Source organism: Copadichromis virginalis, linkage group LG7 (genome assembly GCF_057382275.1).
Source record: "Copadichromis virginalis isolate Kocher_CV1m ecotype Utaka linkage group LG7, C_Virginalis_male_GT1.1, whole genome shotgun sequence".
Lineage (NCBI taxonomy): Eukaryota > Metazoa > Chordata > Actinopteri > Cichliformes > Cichlidae > Copadichromis > Copadichromis virginalis.
In genome coordinates, this window is record NC_140624.1 from 40,735,484 (window position 1) to 40,754,639 (window position 19,156).

General features: G+C 39.2%; 2 protein-coding genes across 5 annotated transcripts; one reads left to right on the forward strand and one right to left on the reverse strand.

Moving 5' to 3' along the window:
* Window positions 1–5,169: 5,169 nt before the first annotated feature.
* On the forward strand, window positions 5,170–7,327 carry LOC146705634 (claudin-23-like). The gene has a single exon (XM_085463369.1). The coding sequence runs from the start codon at window positions 5,287–5,289 to the stop codon at window positions 6,118–6,120; it is 834 nt and encodes a 277-aa protein (XP_085319495.1). The 5' UTR covers window positions 5,170–5,286; the 3' UTR covers window positions 6,121–7,327.
* Window positions 7,328–9,834: 2,507 nt separating this feature from the next.
* Window positions 9,835–18,352, reverse strand: LOC146705635 (uncharacterized). 4 transcript variants are annotated; one of them, XM_085463371.1, is made up of 5 exons: window positions 18,290–18,352; window positions 15,611–15,748; window positions 15,197–15,264; window positions 14,518–14,832; window positions 9,835–13,202 (listed from the first exon to the last, which is right to left on the reverse strand). In XM_085463371.1, the coding sequence occupies exons 3-5, from the start codon at window positions 15,202–15,204 to the stop codon at window positions 13,178–13,180; spliced, it is 348 nt and encodes a 115-aa protein (XP_085319497.1). In that variant the 5' UTR covers window positions 15,205–15,264; window positions 15,611–15,748; window positions 18,290–18,352; the 3' UTR covers window positions 9,835–13,177. The 4 variants fall into 4 exon arrangements, with proteins under 4 accessions (XP_085319497.1, XP_085319499.1, XP_085319498.1 ...); XM_085463373.1 differs by lacking the exon at window positions 15,197–15,264; XM_085463372.1 differs by lacking the exons at window positions 15,611–15,748; window positions 18,290–18,352 and adding an exon at window positions 15,486–15,604.
* Between the last annotated feature and the right edge of the window lie 804 nt (window positions 18,353–19,156).

Sequence of the window (19,156 nt, forward strand, 5' to 3'; positions counted from 1 at the left end):
TTTATTTGTCCTCTGTGTGTCAAAGAACACAAACAATTCTGAGGAAAAATAAAGATACAGATGGCTTCAAGAACACATGACTTTGTATTTTATTGTGTATATTTCAGATATTTCTTGCAAAGTAATCTTACTTTAAAAATGTCGCATTTTGTATTAATTTGGTAAACAGCTGCTATTGAAGGCAGTAGGAAAATACAGCTGCTCTTATCAGTGCACTGAAATAAAATAAAATACTTAAATGTTGAGCTTCCTTTGGTGACTTGAGCAATCACAGTTAATCGCTCAAAGGAGATGTTGATGGACAAATACCATCGTAGCTGAAACGGGGTCGGCCTAAACAATGTAGGGTCTGGCTGTGACATCTGCCTCTCATAGGTCATTGACTTTCTCAGAAACTGATTCACTTTCCTTAAAGAGATCAGTAAAGCTGCTAGCTCTGTGAAATAGTCACCCTCATCTCAGCTCTTTGACAAGGTGTTTACAGCACTGAGAATCATGAATGATCCCCCCTACCTATGGAGAGACCTTATTAGCATTCGTTAATAATCGGGTTTCTTTTGATGCTCTGGCAGAATCTCACATCAAGCACAACCAGAAAGACGGAAGAAGCTAGAAAAACCAGGATATAAAAAAAATAGAAACAAACACATGTGTGGACAGAATATTGAAAGAGAGGCACGGGAGAGAGAAAAACAAAGAGAGTGAGGCAGAAAGGTATTCAAGCTGCTCTCAATAGATTCCTGCAGAACTACATTCTTGCCAATTATGATTCCCAACACACGGAACCCACATGCCATGCAAATCAAAGTCATGATGACGCCAGGTCTCACATATATATTTCTATAAACCTGGCCAGTCAGTTCAGTGTGAATTTTGTAATGAAGTAAAATACTGGCTCAGTCTCCAGCAGTAGCAGCTAAAGCATTATTTGGATTTTTCACTGTAGAAAAGTCCAAAATCTCAAAAGTCAGAAAATTTCTGAAAATCTTCTTCAGAAATTTTACAGTTTTTCCTCCTGACATTGCCATTCATACTACACCAAAATAAAACATTGAAATAATTAAAATAATTTGTGATAGTTCACAGAAAAATACTAAATAAATAAAATGTAAAATAAGCAAAAACTTAGTTTTATTATTACAGGACTGTTAGGGCAACAAGAACTTTATCTGTAGTTTTGCACTTCCATTTCTTAAAATCTAATCCCACAGCAGAATTTCTTTGTCCTGCAGAAAAACTGAAACATACTGTTGAAAATGCACTCCTTTTATTCTTCCTTTTATTTTGTTTCTGTCTGCCCTAAAGCTTTGCAGTAAATTGGGATAAAATAGCAATGAAATTAGCAACTTCTTCCTCCTGGAATCTGCTGCACAATCAGCAAGTTGTGGAGGCCAGCAGGTGGATGAGGGAAAGGTGAGCCGGAGGAGGAGAGATCCTAGGCGGCCGCTGGTATTCGGTGAACTGAACTTCAGGTGAGAAGTTATCCCCTGCAGTCTATCTGGGTCAAAGGTCAAATAAATTGACTGACTTTTTACAGTCAGTTACAATAACTGCATACTAGCTAGTGTCTATACAGCTGGGTGGGTGCTATGATGTTACTAATAGTGAACTTTATTTTATTCAAAAGGTTAGTTAGTAGAGTTGCCAACCGTCCTGTAAAAATGGAATTGTCTCGTATTCAGAGAAAATATTACGTGTTTTGTATTGAGCTGAAAAGGAACACAGTTTGTCCCCTACTTCAGCTAGAATTAAAAAAAAGACCCAAAGCTGGAGTTATTCTGTGTCTTTACGCTGTCAGCGGCATCTTCTTCTCTCATTCTCTTCCCCTCCCTCTCCTGTTGCTACTTCAATCATGAAACTGATCAATGATCAGCTGATCGGTGTTTCTGACGCAAGTCCCGTCTCTCTTGTTTATCGCCCACTTTGCGCCAGAAAGAGGAAACCAGTGAATGTCGCGCTAAACAACAGCAGCACGTTTAAGCTGATCAGCTGTTGAATTTATTTAATGTTAATTTCTAGTATCAGCTGATGTTTGCTGGAGCCACAGCTGTAAAACTGCTGGTCATGATATTGGTTTGGCTATCTGGTGAGAGGGAAACATGAAGATGAAACCAGGAGATGTCCTTACTGAATCATCAGAGCTGAACAGGTGATGGAGAAACAGGTTTACCTTTTAGGTGACATGAATGAGTTGAAGGGAAGTTATGAGCTGTTTCTGAGAGACAAATAACACCAGGATCACTTTTTACGTAGCTGACAGCTGGTAACTGTGCAGGGGCGGGTCTAGCAAAGTTTTGCCAGGGGGCCAGGTAGCAGTAGTGGTTTTTGATATGGGCGACATGGGCGGTTGCCCCCTCGTACTCATACTGCCCCGATTTCAGCCAGTGCATATTGGGAATGGCATAGGCACCGATCGGCTTTCTGTCGGCCATTTGCTGGGAGTAAGGGTGCCCTCCGTTTGCGAGGTGCGCCTGCTGCTTGTGGCACAGGGAGGAGAGGGCGGGGCGGCGGGGGATTCTCTGGCTGGCTGGAGCTCGCAAAATAAAATAAAATTTTAAAAAAAACCCAACAAACATGAAAACACCAGACATTATAATACAGACTTATAATTTGCACCGATGCTTTTTTGAAATTCTATACGCGAAAAGTGAGCGCGAGAGCCCTCGGTGCGCCTGCTCGCTGCTGAAGTCAAAGTAAACTTTATTGTCATCTCCGCTACATACAGTCCAGTATATAGAGAGACGAGACGACGAGGCTCCAGTTACAGCAGTGCAAGTAAACAAACTATAAATATAAGAAGAGTAAGAAAATAAATATACACTTTAGGACCAGGGGTAAAGGGATGAATAACAATTTAAAATTTATAATTTACAGTTTGATGATTTAGAGTCTCACATACAACCCGTCGAAAGCGGAGGGGGGCCCTGCTGCTTCCAAATAGAGCACATTTCATTCATAATGATGTAAATCCAAGCCCATTATGTATTCATGATTTGAATCCTGGGTTGTGCGAAATCCCAGAAATAAACCCTAGACAAAGTGAATCTGTGAACTAAGGTGTAGGTCTATTAGGTCATGTTGTGGCGATCCTTGTGTTCATACTGGAGTGCAAAATGAAAACCAATGGAAGATGGACAAGAAAAGTTCAAAGCCATCAGGTCCTCAGTTTAGAAAAAAGAGAAAAGAAGAGGAGGAGAAACGAGCAAAAGATACAGGTAAGCAGATGTGTCATTGGATAATGGCAGGTCATCCTGAAACAATCAGAATCAGAATACTTTAATATTAATTCCTAAGGAAATAATGTGAATTACAGTTGCTCCAAAAAGAAATGGTAAAAATAGTAACAGTGACAGACTAAACTCCAAACAATACATTATGTTACAGATTTTAATATTAATTAGTCATCGTCAATTGTTGATTTGTTCTGTTCTCATTGTATGACGTATTATGATGGCTGTTTGGTAGCCGTTTGCATGTAATGCATACTCTCTCTCTCTCTTCATGTGTGTGTGTGTGTTTCTCTGGTGAAATTAACAGTTTTATGTTGATGTACAATCCTTAATATGTTTTATGTAGGCGCCAAACAGGCTAGGACCGCCACTGCCAGGTAGGGTATTAACAGGGAAAAGGGGACACGAAGAAATGCTTTTCTTTTGTTAATCTCATTTAAAATGTCTCACTTTTAACAAATAATTATCTGAATCTTACAACCAACGTTTTCATCTGATGTAAAATGCATAGAAATCCATTATTGTACATAGTAATTTTTTTTCAGGGTTCCATCATAATTTCTTCAGAAGTAGCTAAGTACTGTATATGATGTCAGTATTTTCCCACATTTTCTAGATTCTGTACCAGTACTGTGTGTAAAATGCCATCAAAAAGTCAATTAAGTTTTATTCTTTCTCACCTGTGTTTCTGTCTCCTTTCACTTTTTAAAGGTTGCCATGTTACAAAAAATATTTTGCCCTGCCATGCTGTTCATTGATGTGGTAAATAAATAGTTTATGAAAATATCACTAAATCTGTCATTTATTATTTTTAATATTCAGTAATGATCATGTCTCACCTCTAGTCTTCTCTGTCTTAATTTCAGGTTTCCACCATATGTTGTAGATAGTTCAGGAGGTTAACTCGACTTTGGGTTTTGGCTAAGCACTGTTTAGAATACCAGAATAGGGAGGGTGGTGTAGGTTTAAGTTTATTAGAATGAGACATATATAACAACATGACAGTATACATCACTGTCACAACAGAGTTAGTTTTTATTCAAAGGCTTTATGGTTTTTTGTATAATACCTCTAGTCAAAATGCCCGGACCGATTTTTCGTCCAAGTCCAGCCCTGGGTCCTGGTACGCAACTCTACTAAATACACTACTCGCTTTCTTAATCAGAACACTTTAAAAAAAATCCCAAGAACCCTTTTTTCTGATGAAACAAGAGTTAAAATAAATAAATAAAACGTTTTAGTTATTTAACCTCCTAAAACTCTTCCACAGCATGCATTTTTAATTTCTCTTTGATATTTGAGCATATTGGGACCCGATGAATGTAAAAACAAAGAATTACCAGATCCTTTTTAAATTTTTTTTTTTTTTAACCTGATTTCTGTTTCTAAGAAAAATGAGAGCCACATATTCATTTAAAATTTTGATAGAACAGAAGCTGTATAATGTCCTCGTAAGTGGATATCAGGCCCTTGTAGAGCAAAATTGAGTATTATAGTCTAAATAACCCAAAATATGATGTTCACATATGTCGACGCCAGGTCCTAGGAGGTTAATGCAACCGGAGATCCGAAAAATCATATCTTGCCTAAGTTTTTAAGTCTGGGTAGCTTTCACTATTAGAAGCTTTAAATACCTCCTAAAAGCGGAAGACACGTTTGCACCACGCTTCAAACAGCTACTCTGAAAAGAAAAACCTCTATCTTTCTTATCCTTTATCACTTATCACACTTTGGCACGACAAAAAGCCTAATCGAAACTATCCCCGTCCCCCACCGCTCGCGCACTCTGCTTTTTGCAGTTACAGGTGAAGATGTAGGCGCACCCCGCCCATACGCACACAGCGCCACACCTGTCCTATTTGGGGACAGAGGCAGGCAAGACGGGCAAGGGAAGATGAAGGCCCGCCCACTGCTGAGTTTCAGTCGGACTTGTTTTTTAGGACGACGCCGTCAAAGCTGATCGCCCCAGTAGAAATTAGTCACTGCAACGTGTTTAGGAGTAAGAAGAGGCACATCAGCAGCAGCAGCAGCAGCAACCACCACAACAACCGCGATCATGCCGAGGGAATCAACGCAGGAGTGGATGCGGCTCTCTTTGCGCACTCCGGGCATCCTGATCTTCGGGATGGTCATGGCTCCCTGCGGCTGGGTACTGGACTTGGTCGCGACCGTGGCCCCAAACTGGAGGACTCTGAACGGTATTAGCAATCTTCCTTCCGATAACTTCATTGAACAAGGAATCTGGGATATTTGTATTGCATCCACAATAAGCTCCGGTGCTCGGTGCGGCCAAGTGGACACCCAGTACTTCAGTAACAAGATCATACAGCTCGCACAGGGTATGATGGTGGCCTCTCTCATCGTGACTCTAATCGGGTTGGCTGTTGCCATCCCGGGGGTCCGCTGTTGGAAAGACAGGCCTAACTGGGTAGTTGCCGGTCTGGGTGGACTGCTGATCTTTTGCTCAGGCGTCTTGACCATCATACCGATCTCTTGGTACACGCACAGCCCCCCAAACATCACAACGCCCAATGTCAATACAGCATTGATAACTCCGCGAGTCGGCTACTGCATCATTCTGGGCTACATCGGCGGGATATTTGAAGTCTTGGGCGGTTTCGTTATGTTCATCGGGATCTGCCGCTGCTGCGGAGGGAAGAACCGAGGAGAGGTCCGGGTTGAAGAGGTCATGCGTCGCAGAGAACCGAAGACCCCAACCAGGCGCGTTGAAGTGCCGAATCTCAGTCGGGCCAGGAGCGCTGCCAGCAACAGTAGCGTCCCGTACTCCAGGGACTCAATGGAGGACGATGTGTCCTTCCCACGGGCCAAGAGCCCCCCTGCCCGCTCAGTGAACACCGTCAGCAGCAGACCCTTTGATGCGGACCTCTGAGAAGCCAACAGTACCCTCCACAACTGACCATCAACACAGCAAAAGAAAACTTTGAAAACTGGACTAAGATGAAAAATCTTTTAGCAGATTACTGCAATAGCACAAGAACGTCAGAACACACTACTAGAGATATTTTAGGGCCATAAAGGAATTTTTCAGTGGTAAGAGATCCAATAACCTACTTTAGATTCTCTGTTGCAGTGTTTTATCGTTAAAAGTTGAAGGAAATGGAACATAAAAGTTTGGTTAATGTATGTGTGACATGGTCATGGCTGCTTATTAATGTGACTGTGGGTGGACCAGACCCCCTGATTGTAGTTAAATTATCATTGTAATAGATTATAGTCAAGTGGTGTCCAGTGTATATAGTCCAGTGTATAATGGATAATGTAAAAATGGAAGGAGCCAGCCTGGAATGGAGGGCTCTAGAGTATTAAAAAAGAAAAGTAAATAACATTAAAATTGATTCATGGAGAAAAAAAAAAATATTTCTTGATGATAATCTGTGTAAATTCTAAATATGATTCTACACTGTAAATATCCCTCATCCTGAAGGGCGCTTGGGCATTTTATTTTCTGTGTAGCTGTGTGGCTACATTAAATATTCCAGCCTTTTTTCTCTTTCATGTAAATGCTCTATAGTGATGAACTTTAAGTCCCTTCATCTTGAACCCTGAAATGATTACTGCTGTACTCATTGATCTGTGATACATATGCTGGTAATTAAATTTGCTCTCCATTTCCTAACAAGATGTGACTGTCAATTCTTTACAAACTTTTCTGACATTATGATGGAATGTAACGAAAGTAGTAAAGCAACAATTTCAACAAAGAAAACTCCATAACAGAATGAACATTGATGCTGATTTATAACAGGACTATAGAAGAGTCATAACTTTGGCAATATGTTCTTTGATCAGCAGGCACGTTATGTGATCCATTGCTTAGTCAAATGTATAAAATGTGGTACATTGCACAATGATATATATTTTTTCTCTCACCCTGTTTGCTGTCTTAACCTCACCAGTATTCAGACAATGCAGTCTGACCGGTCTGAGAGGTTGGTTTCTTTGTTTATCTTGTCCAACTACATTATCTCTTTTGTTTCAGATGCCTTAGCATTTGAAACGAGGTGAAAATGTAATGAACGTTTGTCTTTCTATAGTCTCCATTAAGTATTTTGTGAATAAACAGGCTTGCAAAATGGCATGGTTTTTCCTGCAGGACCTGTTGCATGTTACAACAATGGAACGGACATAGATGATGAATAAGAATGTTTTTATTACAGTTCTTTGTGTGCTGACACTGCCCCGAAGAACAGATCAACTCTCAGCGGTTAAACTGAAGAATAAAGACAGAAAATAAATTGAATGGTTCTAAATTGTTTATAGATGTGAATAGTTGGCTGTGTCTCTGTCATGGCTGCCAGCTGGGATACAGTTCCTGCAACTCTGAAGTGGACAAATGGTTAAGAAAATGAATGGATGCATGGATGAAAACTTAGTAATGTCACAGTTCTTCAGTTCCACCTGAAAAATGGCAAAAATATAGCACAGATTTGGGGAGGGACTGTGTTTCTTCACACTGCTATGGATTAGAATGCCTTGAACAACTTACTAAACAAGATTGGTGTAAGTGCTATTATTTCTACATTTGTCCTTACATCATTTCCCCATTTTAATTATTTTTTTTAAAAATTATTTTTAGGTTAAATGTTGAGGATGGTCAAGACAAGCCACATCACATGTTGTGATTATAATATGATGCATTTAACTATCATACAAGCTATATCATGTGACATAGTCTGGTCAGTCTGAGAGGTTGAGTTTTTGCAGATCATCCAACAACATTATCTCTTTAATTTCAACTGTATTAGCATTTGAAATGAGGGAAAAAAGGGGAAAAAAGCAATTTTCTCAGTTAACTTTTTTTTAACTAGTGCTTGATCACAGGAAATCATGTGTTTGGTTTGGTCAAGTATCCATCGTAAATAAGTAAGAGTAACATTTATTACTCTTACTTATTACTCAAGTAAAAGTAAAAAGTTTAAAAAAATTTTTAAAAAATTTACTCAAGTAATCTGGTGAGCTTGTTTCTAGTACTGTACAGTCTTTATATTACAGTATAAAGAAACTTGAGACAACTGCTCCTGTGTTTTGGAGCATTATAAATAACATCCAATTTAATTGAAATAAATACTCCAAAATTGAAAAACATATGCTTTGTGTGTCAGGGTTAGTACAAAACCCAGTGTTGGACAATGTATTTGTCCAACACTAGGTTATAAAGGAACCTTCCACTTTACACGAAAGCAGTTTTGCGTTATGCTGCCTGGACAGCAGTAATTGTCAATGAAGTTTCTCCCCTCTTATCTTGATCCATTCATCCTTGACCTCTCCACTTTTGCTATTGATGTCACGTGACTTTTATCTAAGAAAACCCCCTCTTCGTAATGTAACAGCATCTAATGGACTTAATGGTCAGATAATTGTGTTGCAGTGACGCTTACAACAATTATTTTTACATGCAGCGGGACCAAAGGTCAGAGTTCAAAAGTAAAAATGTTCCGGATTTGTTAGATAATGTTTAATCTGAAATGTTATTATCGTGTACAACCCTATTCCCTACACTCTGTGGGGACATCCACACACACTTCAGAGGGTCAGCAAGCCCCAGGCCCAGTGCTCTGCTGGGTGTCAGGTGGTTCTTGGCCACCTGGAGCCTTGCTATTGGCTTGTGGCAGCATGGCTGTCCTCTGGAAAGGTAGGCACCTTGTTTCCTCTGGTTCTTTGGCTGTGGCCCATGAGGGCTAAATTTGGGGCCTACCACCACCACCTGTTTTGGCTTGGTTCGGAACACAGTTGCCACTAAGAAGTGTGGCATTGGGTCTTCACTGGTTGGGGGGCTGCAGATGACGTGGGTCTCCTATGGCCTTTCTCTCTCTGCCTCTGGCTCCTGGAGGGCACTATTGTGGCTTCTCATTCTCATCGAGTATATTTCGTGACAAAGACGCACGCACCGTCTTCATAAAAATATTTAAAGATGCTGATCTCCTTGACCATTACCAGATGATGTTCCTTTCTGAAAACGAGAGTAGAGGTTTGAGGCAAACTTCAACTTGTTCCTATACTTGTACAGAGGTGCACAGAGAAGAGAATAAGATCTGCAGAAATGAAAGCTCCAGTAACATACAGTATAAAAAAAACAAAAGGAAGGCCACAAGCCAAAGTATGGTGGGCAAGCACTTTATTTTTTTTAATATTAAGTGTTTAATATGAATATTAAGACATATTTGAGATTAAATTTACTGTTTGAAGCCTTGTTAGTTAATAACTAAGAAAGCTGCTTTTGTATTTCTCTATTTAAAAAACAATCCACTGACACTGTGGTAACTTAAATCTTTTTTATCCTCTTGAATACAGAGAAATCTGACCCATCGTATAGAAATTGTTATATTTTTCAATCCCCTGAAACATTTTAAAATCCCAGTTTCAAACCTTTAGATCTCAGCATACACAGAGCACAATGTTTCTTTATAGATTTCCAATTTTGCTTATATTCTGACAACCAGGCTTATTTTTTTTTAATGTTATAATAAGAATATATATTTTAAGAGAGTCTAGAGGGTCAGTGTAGTATTCTTTTTTGGACTAAAAAGTGTCCTGAGACATCTGTGGGTGGAGACTATGGGCCAGTAAGGACTCGCAGATGCGCTTGGAAGATGGGTGTGACAGTCTTTCTGTCAAAAGTCTTTTTATTAGACAAAGGTACCAGTACAACACAAAATACAAAGTACTTCAGAATTTTCGGGTGTGACAGTCAAACAATCATAAGTCAAACTTCAATGTCTTTCCTCCACTTTTTATTTTTTTTATTAAATCCATTTGAATTAAATGTAAAATTCAGGAACTTCCCTGTAAAAAGACAAATTTTCTCCCACAAAACGCTACATCCCGATAAACAGAACTTTTGGAGACAAATTTTCAAAGTGCAGCAGAGATGGCAAAAGTACACACTCACATTACTTGAGTTGAAATACTTGTGTTGAAAAGTACTCTGGCAAAAGTGGAAGTGGCGATTTAACTGCTTTACTTAAAAGTTGAAAAAGCACAGTCTCTGAAATGTACTCAAAGCACAGAAGTAAAAACGAGCCCCCTCCATGTTAACTTAACCTTTTGAACTAATATAATGACAAAATAACGTTAACAGGAGGGACTGAAGTTTATTCTAACTGAAATGCTACTTTTAAATAATTCCCACAGCTTGAGCATCCGTGATATAGAGCACACGCAGAGAACAACAAAGGAAATTTTTTTTTAAATTGCTCTGTCAGGTACAGATGGGTGAGCTTGCCCCTCCACAATTAAACAGGAAAATTCATGCAAGCACATATGCTGTGCTTGCATGAATACAAAAAACAAAAAAACAAAAACAAAGGATGCAAGCACATGTTATATGCCTGATTTCCCACCGATAGACAGTATAAAGCTGGTTAAAAGGTAGAATTTGATCAATCAGCTTAAATTTCATTTGATGTGAAGCACCCTTCATGTAGCCTAACATTAACTCATGAAAACCTCACTGCACTAGACCCATATAGCGATTTAAACTTTACCAAAGCCCTTTAAACTCAGTGTGGCCTGCACTAAATGTCCCAGTATTTTTATACAACCTTTAAATAACAGTTGAATAAAAGTTCCTGTTCATAGATCCAATATCTGATCAAATAACTCTAAAAAGAATTGGGATGTTATAAGCTGAACTGTCCTTACTCCTTCCTTGTTTGGCCTGGCTTTCTTATATCCTCTCTCTCTCAGTGAAGCCATCTCTCATTTCTATCTTTCACTGAAGTACAGCAGCTGTATGTTTGGCTTGCAGGCATAGTGTGACAAACTGCACAGAAACAGGCTGTGTTTGCTCATGTTTGGTGAAACGTTGCATTTGCAACATTTAAAAGTGTTACGCTTGCTCCTCTTCTATGAGCTAGATGTTGAACTACCCTGACAGCTTATTAACACCACCAAGTGATGGATACAGTAATAGTACCGTCTTGTGTTACTGCTCCCAGCATTTAGGTTCAAATCAGTCTGATGAGTCTAATAAACAATATCCTCATTTCCTGCATGCAGTGGCTGACCATACAGCCAAAAGCCAACTCATGAGGAATTTGTGTAATCTTGAGTAGTTATACTTGTGGGATGTACTTCTAATTGCCATGATACAAGTAGCTCCTCCTTCTGCAAACAAGCATGCAAAGTCTGTCCCTTATTAGGACAGCAAGTGTTGACCTAGTTATACCCTGAAGGCAGATGCTTCCACTTTTTTGTTGTTACACATCTTATTATATGGCAAAACTGGTTAGGTTCTCAGCCTGTGAGGATTGAATGTTCACAGCCATCATGTCTGAGTTTAGTAAACACCGAACCTGATATTATCATGTCACTGGATGCCAGAAAAAGAGGTTTACTGTAACAGGGGCTCAAAGACAGCCTACCCTGAGTGATAAAACACTGTGACGCCCTGCAATATAAGCAGACTGTCCAGTTAATCCCACCCCCCCAAAACAAAACCCACAGAGTGAGATGTTCTCTTCTGTCTATATAATTCAAAGGGTTTACAAGCTAGTGGAAGACACTTGAGAATGCATACATTGAGAAACCCTGCTCATCAACAATAGTCATATTCATATAAAAATTCAACACATGTACACACAAAAACATGATAATCTTAACAATATTGAGTGTTGTATATGGGAGCTCTGAAAATCTACAGTAACATTAACATTTTGCAGTTTTACCCTGTTGTCAGAGAAGCAGACATTTGCAAAACATTACTGAGTTGTTGATGATTAGTTTACATTTGTGATTATCAGTATTCACCAGGTGAAACATGACAACTGTGAACATGTGAAAGAATTAATACAGTAGGCACTTAGCACTGGCTACAAGCTTGAGGAACTTGACTAATTATTCAGCACCAAGATGCTATGTAGTTTTCATGTTTACAGGACCGGAAGTGTACTGAGTGGTAATCAGTTTGTAGGCTGAAATTCAAAGAGCACACGAACTCATTTAAAAGCACATGTACTGTCAAGTTTTAAACATGCCAAGATTGAAATCTGCTCTGACCACTCTCCTATCATCTGTACAATATGCGCATGTTGTTGACAGCTCTGCAGGATTGTGTCTGCACAGATTTACATGCATTATTTTCATAAGCATAGCCGTATATGAGAGTAAAAGCAGGCCAGTGATGTACTGGTGCATTTTTGTTACAACAGCATCAAAGACAGGGCACTTAGAAATAGGTAGAAATACTTCCCGAAAAACCTGAAGTGTTAAAAGGCGCGCACACACGCTTAGAAGAAAGAAATTCCAGGGGAACAATACAAAACAGGCAGCAACTGCACACGGTACAAAAGTATGTACTGAATGAAGTGAAATAAACCCACGCAAGTGGAAAAAAAGTGCATATTTTCTACATAAATTTTTATAAAAACTGTATGGCATCAAATCAGCTTCTGACTTAGCCCGTTAAACAATCTAGAGTTATCTTAAGTGTTATCTCTGTTAGAAGCCGTCACTAGAAAAATAACAACCACTTGCTTTACTTAAACTAAACTGCAGCTCCCTCACAGAGGATGAACATTTACATTAATTTACTAACAAGTGTCAGAGTTTAAACTAATTGCAGAAGCATGCCTTAGCATCCAAGAAATGTGATCAAGGAAGCTGCTGCTGATTAGAATACAGACATTTTCACTCCAAGTTTAAAATTAGGTCAACAGAATTATCCAGTCTTGTTGTTTTCCGAGATGAGGCACAAGTTTAATAAGCATGAGGCTTGCGATACGACGCAGCTGGAGATGGATACATTTATATAAATGGAAAAATACTATATAGGAAGCGACTCTCCCATATGCCTTGGCACTCAGTTTGTGAAGTTGGTGCTAGAGTCTCCTGGATGCTGCAGAATAATTCTTATAGTAGCCACAATTTGATCATCAAAGTAGGTCAAACGTTCTGTTCGACAGTTATCCACATTAAGCAGCACTGTTTTAGGCTTTTTGTTCCAGTAGTTTCCTGTTGAAGAAAAAAGAAAAAAAAGAAAAAAGTTCATTTTGTTGTGAATTTTCCTCATCATGGATACGAAGTTAGTGACTTAATTCGTTTAGCAAAGACACTAGGGGAAAAAGTGAGAATAACCATAACCGAGTAAAAAATTAAATAAAATTAAAAAAAAAAAAAACCCCCAAGAAAACAAAAAACAAAACATTACATACACAGCTCTGCTGTGATGGAAAGGCACTAATGTGATGAAAAAAAAATTGTTTCAATTGTTTGAAAATCTAAATTAAGCAAAATACTGCTTTTCATTTCTGTTATTTTAACTCCTCCTCCTGCTCATGTTTCAGCAGGAGGACCTTAATCTTTTATTTAACTCAACAATGGCTAAAAACAACAACCTTCTTGGTTGTATAGTCACTCTGAGGTAATATTACAGTCCATTTTTACTGTGCACACACACTCATATCCCATGTAGACTGTACATAAAAGGATATATCCTACAGATATAATATAACAGTATAAAAGATGGGCTAGCCACCATGAGTTCACCACTTGGTTAGTGAAGCCCTGCTATAATGTCTTTATCTTTTTTGCAGTCACCGTCTTTGCGTTTTGAAACCAGATGACTAAAACTAGACTATTGGCTAGCAATTTACATCATTTGCCATTGAACAAACATTACATAATCCCTTTGACTATTAGAATGACCAAATATTGCATCCAATATGACCTGAAAGTAGTAATTGAACATATAAAATCCATCAAGAAAGTGCTTATTAGAGGGGGCCGGTTTGGCTTGGTGGGTGAGCAGGAGACCATGTGTCGCATGGCTGGAGGATAGCGGCCCGGGTTCGGGTCCAATCGCCCCCCCCCCACACACTCTCCAGCAAAGGCTAAAGCATAGCATAGACCAAAATGCTCAGCTTTAGGCTTCAAACCAGTCAACTGGTGTCATACTGGATACATCCACCTTCAATCTACAGATTATATTCTCTCCTGGTTAAATAAAAATTTGAGAAGTTGTCAGTTGGAAACAAATTTGTATAGCTGTGTGCTGTAGTACTAGAAAGGCATACATTAAAATGATCAAAAGTTAGTTTGATATGAATTTGGGAAAAGTTCAGTTTTTGTACTATCCAAGGCAAGTAATCAAAAGACGATGTTGTGTATAGTTCTATTTAACACACCCCAATGTAAGGTCACTTCTATAACCCCACTCTTCAGACTGGCAAGAAATCAAGTACACATGTTCATAAATCGGGGAAAATGCTGAAAATAAGCTTTTCTAGATACATGCGTTTTTACAGAATCATGTGCAATATGTCAGTACCTTCGCTGCTTCCGTTTTCTCTGCTGGTACTTGGCAAGGACGAATGCCAGGATTGCGAGGCCAATGAGGACGGCTAACACGCTGAGGGTCAAAGGTAAACCTAACGCTCCATTGACCGTTTCACCGCAGGAGTCACCCTTGTAGCCCAGATCACAGTTGCATAGTAGATCTGTACCACCACCAGGAGGAGTCACACAGTTACCATGGTTGTTACACTGAGACTCTCGACAGGCGGACAGGTTGGGGCTGATGCCTCTCCCTTCGGGAGGAAGGGAAGTGGTGGTCATCTTAAACGAAGGACTAGCTGGAGGCACACTAATAAGAGATGGAGAGAAAATGGGGAAAATGGGATGAATGGTTAGAAACCCGCCCAAAAATTAATCTAACCTCTGCTACCATAACATTTGCTGACCAAACAAAAGGAGAATAATCTTGAAATGTGATGATTTTCTTTCTTTGTTTGTTTTTTTAAATGCAACATTTAAAAAAGTAGTACTAGTATTATCGGAAATGACAAATATTCATTTTTATACTTTTCTGTTTTTATACACGTGGGAAAACCCCCCAAACTGTGTGTGTAAGAGTGTAGGAAGGAAGACCTGTTGTATACAGAATATTTTACTTTCAAATCACAAACAAATGACCAAAGGGGGAAAAAAACGTTTCATGCAGTACGTACCACTGCATGAAACGTTGTGAAGGCTGCACATCTATTCTTACGGCAAATACAGTTTCTTCTCAGGTAGCCTACACATCAAATCAACAGAATAAGTAACTCTTTCTCAGCCATGCGTTCCAAGTATGTTCAACTGTTTTTAGATTCTGAACACATCATTTTAAGCTAAGCTGTCCGAGGACGGTGACCTAACTGCTCAAGTAAGCTACAATAAATGCGCTTAAGAGACCAACATCTACAAACCAGCTTTTTTGTGATCAATAAGTGCCGATGTGGACGTTATTGTACTTACAAACAAGAATCTTGTTATTCTGGTTTCCCAGCAGCATTGTGCTCCTCTCTAGCTCCAAGGCAGGCGCAGGAGTAACACGACAGAGGAACACACTGTACAAGAAAATGAACTTGCCATATACTCACAGAAGCAAAAAGGAGTCAGCCACGAAGTCCTAAAACGCTGCCAGTGGAATTTTAGTCGCAGGATTGTCCAGGTGTCTGTTTGAATTGATGACGTTGGTCAATTTTTTTCAAGTTCCCTTTTTGTTACACGCTCCCTCACTGAAAGAGAAGGCGGGAAGAGGAAGAAAGCTGTGAATACCTGCTTGTGTTTTTATGCACACACTCCTCCCTCAGTCTTATCTTTAAAATCGACACACACACACACACACACGCGTCCGTTTAGCTATCTTAGTGAGGACCTTCATTGACATAATGGTTTCCCTTGCCCCTTACCCTAACCATTAAAAATGAATGCCTAAACCTCACAAAGATAGCTAGACAGGAACACACACACACCTCTCTGACACGGATGTAGAACCTTTAAATTTCATGGGGATTGTATGACTAGCTGGAGGCTAGTCATACAATCTTGACATCTCAAAGTTTGAGTCACAGCGTTTCACAAAAATTCATTTTTCTGGCATCCGTGGGAACTACCAATTTTTATTTGTGTGATGTATTTCAGACAATAAACCATTACACAGGAAGGCTGAAAAATTATGTGACATAGAAAAAGCCAGGCAAGAGGTCTGCGCACCCTTTTCTGTACTGAAATGCAGTTGGTGTGCTTGTTAGCCTAGTGGGTGGATAGAAGGATTAGAAAGCAAGTAAGAACAGGACTCGGGTAGCAAGACCTGACATGACTGACATGTCTGCGTAACATGCAGACATTCATGCACATGTTATATAAATACTGTTGACACGTGTAAGAGAGGCTGGGGGCCATGCAACTAAAACTGCTTGCAGGCATTTCAGGTTCACTTGAATATAAATGAACTTTCTTGCAATATTCTAAGAAAGTTCATTTATATTCAAGACATGTTTTTTGTCATGTTATTTTCAGCAGAAGCCTCTTAAATTCCATGTTCACATGTGGAGCCGTGTTATTGTAACCGTTCATCAACTGGCTCTTAACAAACATAAATTAGTTGGCACAAATCACAGTCATTATCTCATGGCTATTGCAGCACAGCACCTCAGTGGACTACTATTTTGCTGTCTCGTCTGATATGAAAAAGGTTAAGGGCTTTGTGCCATCTCTGCTCTCAGACTGTCAAACTTGACTCATTATCATGTACATGATGAATTGCAGTTAGACTCTGAATAGTTTGAATATTTTAATATGAACACTCATAAGATGACTGCTCAAAACAAACTGCATGGACTTCCAAGCTGTTTGTTCAACCACTGGTACTTTCCAAACCATAAGTCGGTGCAGGGTAAATTAATACAAACAACCTGCAGTCAACAGAAGGTGTCACCCCAATATTTACATTACCTTCATTGCTTGTCATCACCAAGTGAGGTAAACAGGTGAATGCAACTACCTTTATCGTTAAAGACACACCCAAAGTTACACGACTAAAACCCAATGAAGAACACGCACACAAACCGTCTGCAAGCATTTTGAACAGTTAAGTGAGAGGTTAAGTTTGAGAACAAATGAAATTCAAGCCAAACAAGGGATATCTACTGTCAGGTTAACAATACCAGCTAATCTCTCAACATCAGGATGAAAAAGGGAGAAAACAGCTAGATGCTACTCCTGTCTAAAACGAGTGTTTCTGTAGTACAGCAGCCACAGTTTTATTTAAAGCTTTCCTCCAACCCTCAAGGTATCCAAGGCATCACAAAATACTTCAAGTGGAGGGAAATGTTGAGTGTCGGTATGCTGCAATTTGATGGCTGACCAGACAATTATTGGTCATAGAAAGCTCCGTTTCAAAATTCAACTCAAGTGTTTAATCTTTCAGCTCAAGAAGAGATGGATTTGAAGATAAAATGGCTAGGAGTCCACAGAGCATGGAGGGTGAATTCATTTTGCAAATGTGTTCATTCCTAGTGTCAAAGAATGTTATGCCACTCCAGGAGAACATCCCAAAACTCAGCAACAAAGAAACCCTTAAAGCTAAGAGTTTGGAAACAGTCTTTGAAAGATACCCACCAATTCTTGCTGTCTCCCAGAGTTGTCATATTTGGAATAAGCTAGAGGAAAGCCCACTGTGGAGAAGCTCACAGTTTGCAGGACAAATGGATTCCAGTGGGACTCAAAGAATATGTATGCATCTATGTAATTGACAAGTAACAAACGACCCCAGCTTTGGTTTTACTCACGATAATCTGAGCTTGAAATCTTGACTACTCACTGCTTCTTACCTGCCAAGACAGTGGAAAGCCCTGGAAAGCAATGCTTGATACATAAAAAGTATCATCCTCTAAAGTAGAGGTTTTAGAGCAAAGCCTATTGAGGAACACAAGTTATTTCCGAAGGAAATTCATATTTCTTTCAGGTGTGGCAGATCGGCTCAACATGTAGCCAGACTCTGCAGATTGGCAATTAAATGCATGGACCGAGGAAGTGAAAAACACTTGTTGGCGCTACATCTAAGACATCTACTTGAATTGAAGAGTAGAACACAGAGTAGGCATAAAATTGCAGAGTCATAAAGATACTTTCAAAATAGCCAGTTTCTAAATTGATATATTAGTAGATTCATAAATCATGTAGCAGGCCATCTACCAAGTTAAGCAAAGATTACTTACAAAAACCAAAACATGTTTAATCCCTTTTTTGGCACCCACCACCCATGCTCACCCTACCTTTATTGCTCGTCAAAACCAGGTGAGGTAAACAGATGAATGCGTCTACCTTTAACCCTGGAGACACACCCAAAGTGACACACCTCCATAACCTAAACCCAATGAAGTGCAAGGACCTAAACTAATCCCTGAACTGACACACATTTTTAAGGAATGTTCTGGTGTATTTGAACCCAAGCCATCACCATTTCCTAAAAATAACCAAGTATTTCTGTGGTCTGAAGCTAAACAAATTAATTGCCAGCTTAACCGCCCTGAAAATCAACATTTGAGTAGTAGCAATAAAAGGAATTGAAATGTCAAGGCATACCATTTTGAACCTGGCAATTTGAAACCAGTTTTTCCTCTTTACTAGAACTGGGAGTGTATTGGGTTGAAATTCAGATACTTGCCCTACTAGGAATTTGAGTGAGTAAAGTTTATTTGTAGAGCGCTTTTCTCACACAAGACAAAGCACTGTGTAACAAATGTAATGGAGAGAACCATGTTGAAACTAAATTAAAAAAAAAAAAAAAAAAAGTTTAAGAAAAAAAGAAAAATAATGTCTGCAGAAAAGCGCATCAGTTTATGAATAGAATTTATTTAAAAAAAAAAAAAAGGAAGAAGTGTCAACCACTGACACCATTTGATATGTCATGTTTGCTTTCCCAGGCCCCAGTATGAGGCAGAGTGAAGGTAATGCATGACACTTGCCAAACACCACACCTCATTTGAATTAGGTCATTTGATTACAAAGCCTCTGAACAGTTTCTCACATTTCAGTTTTTCATACTCCCAGCTGTGTCCATGTTTCAATACCAAGGATATTGAGATAGTAATTACCAACAAGTTATTTTATTGAAAATTCTCTTCCTCCAACTTACAGTA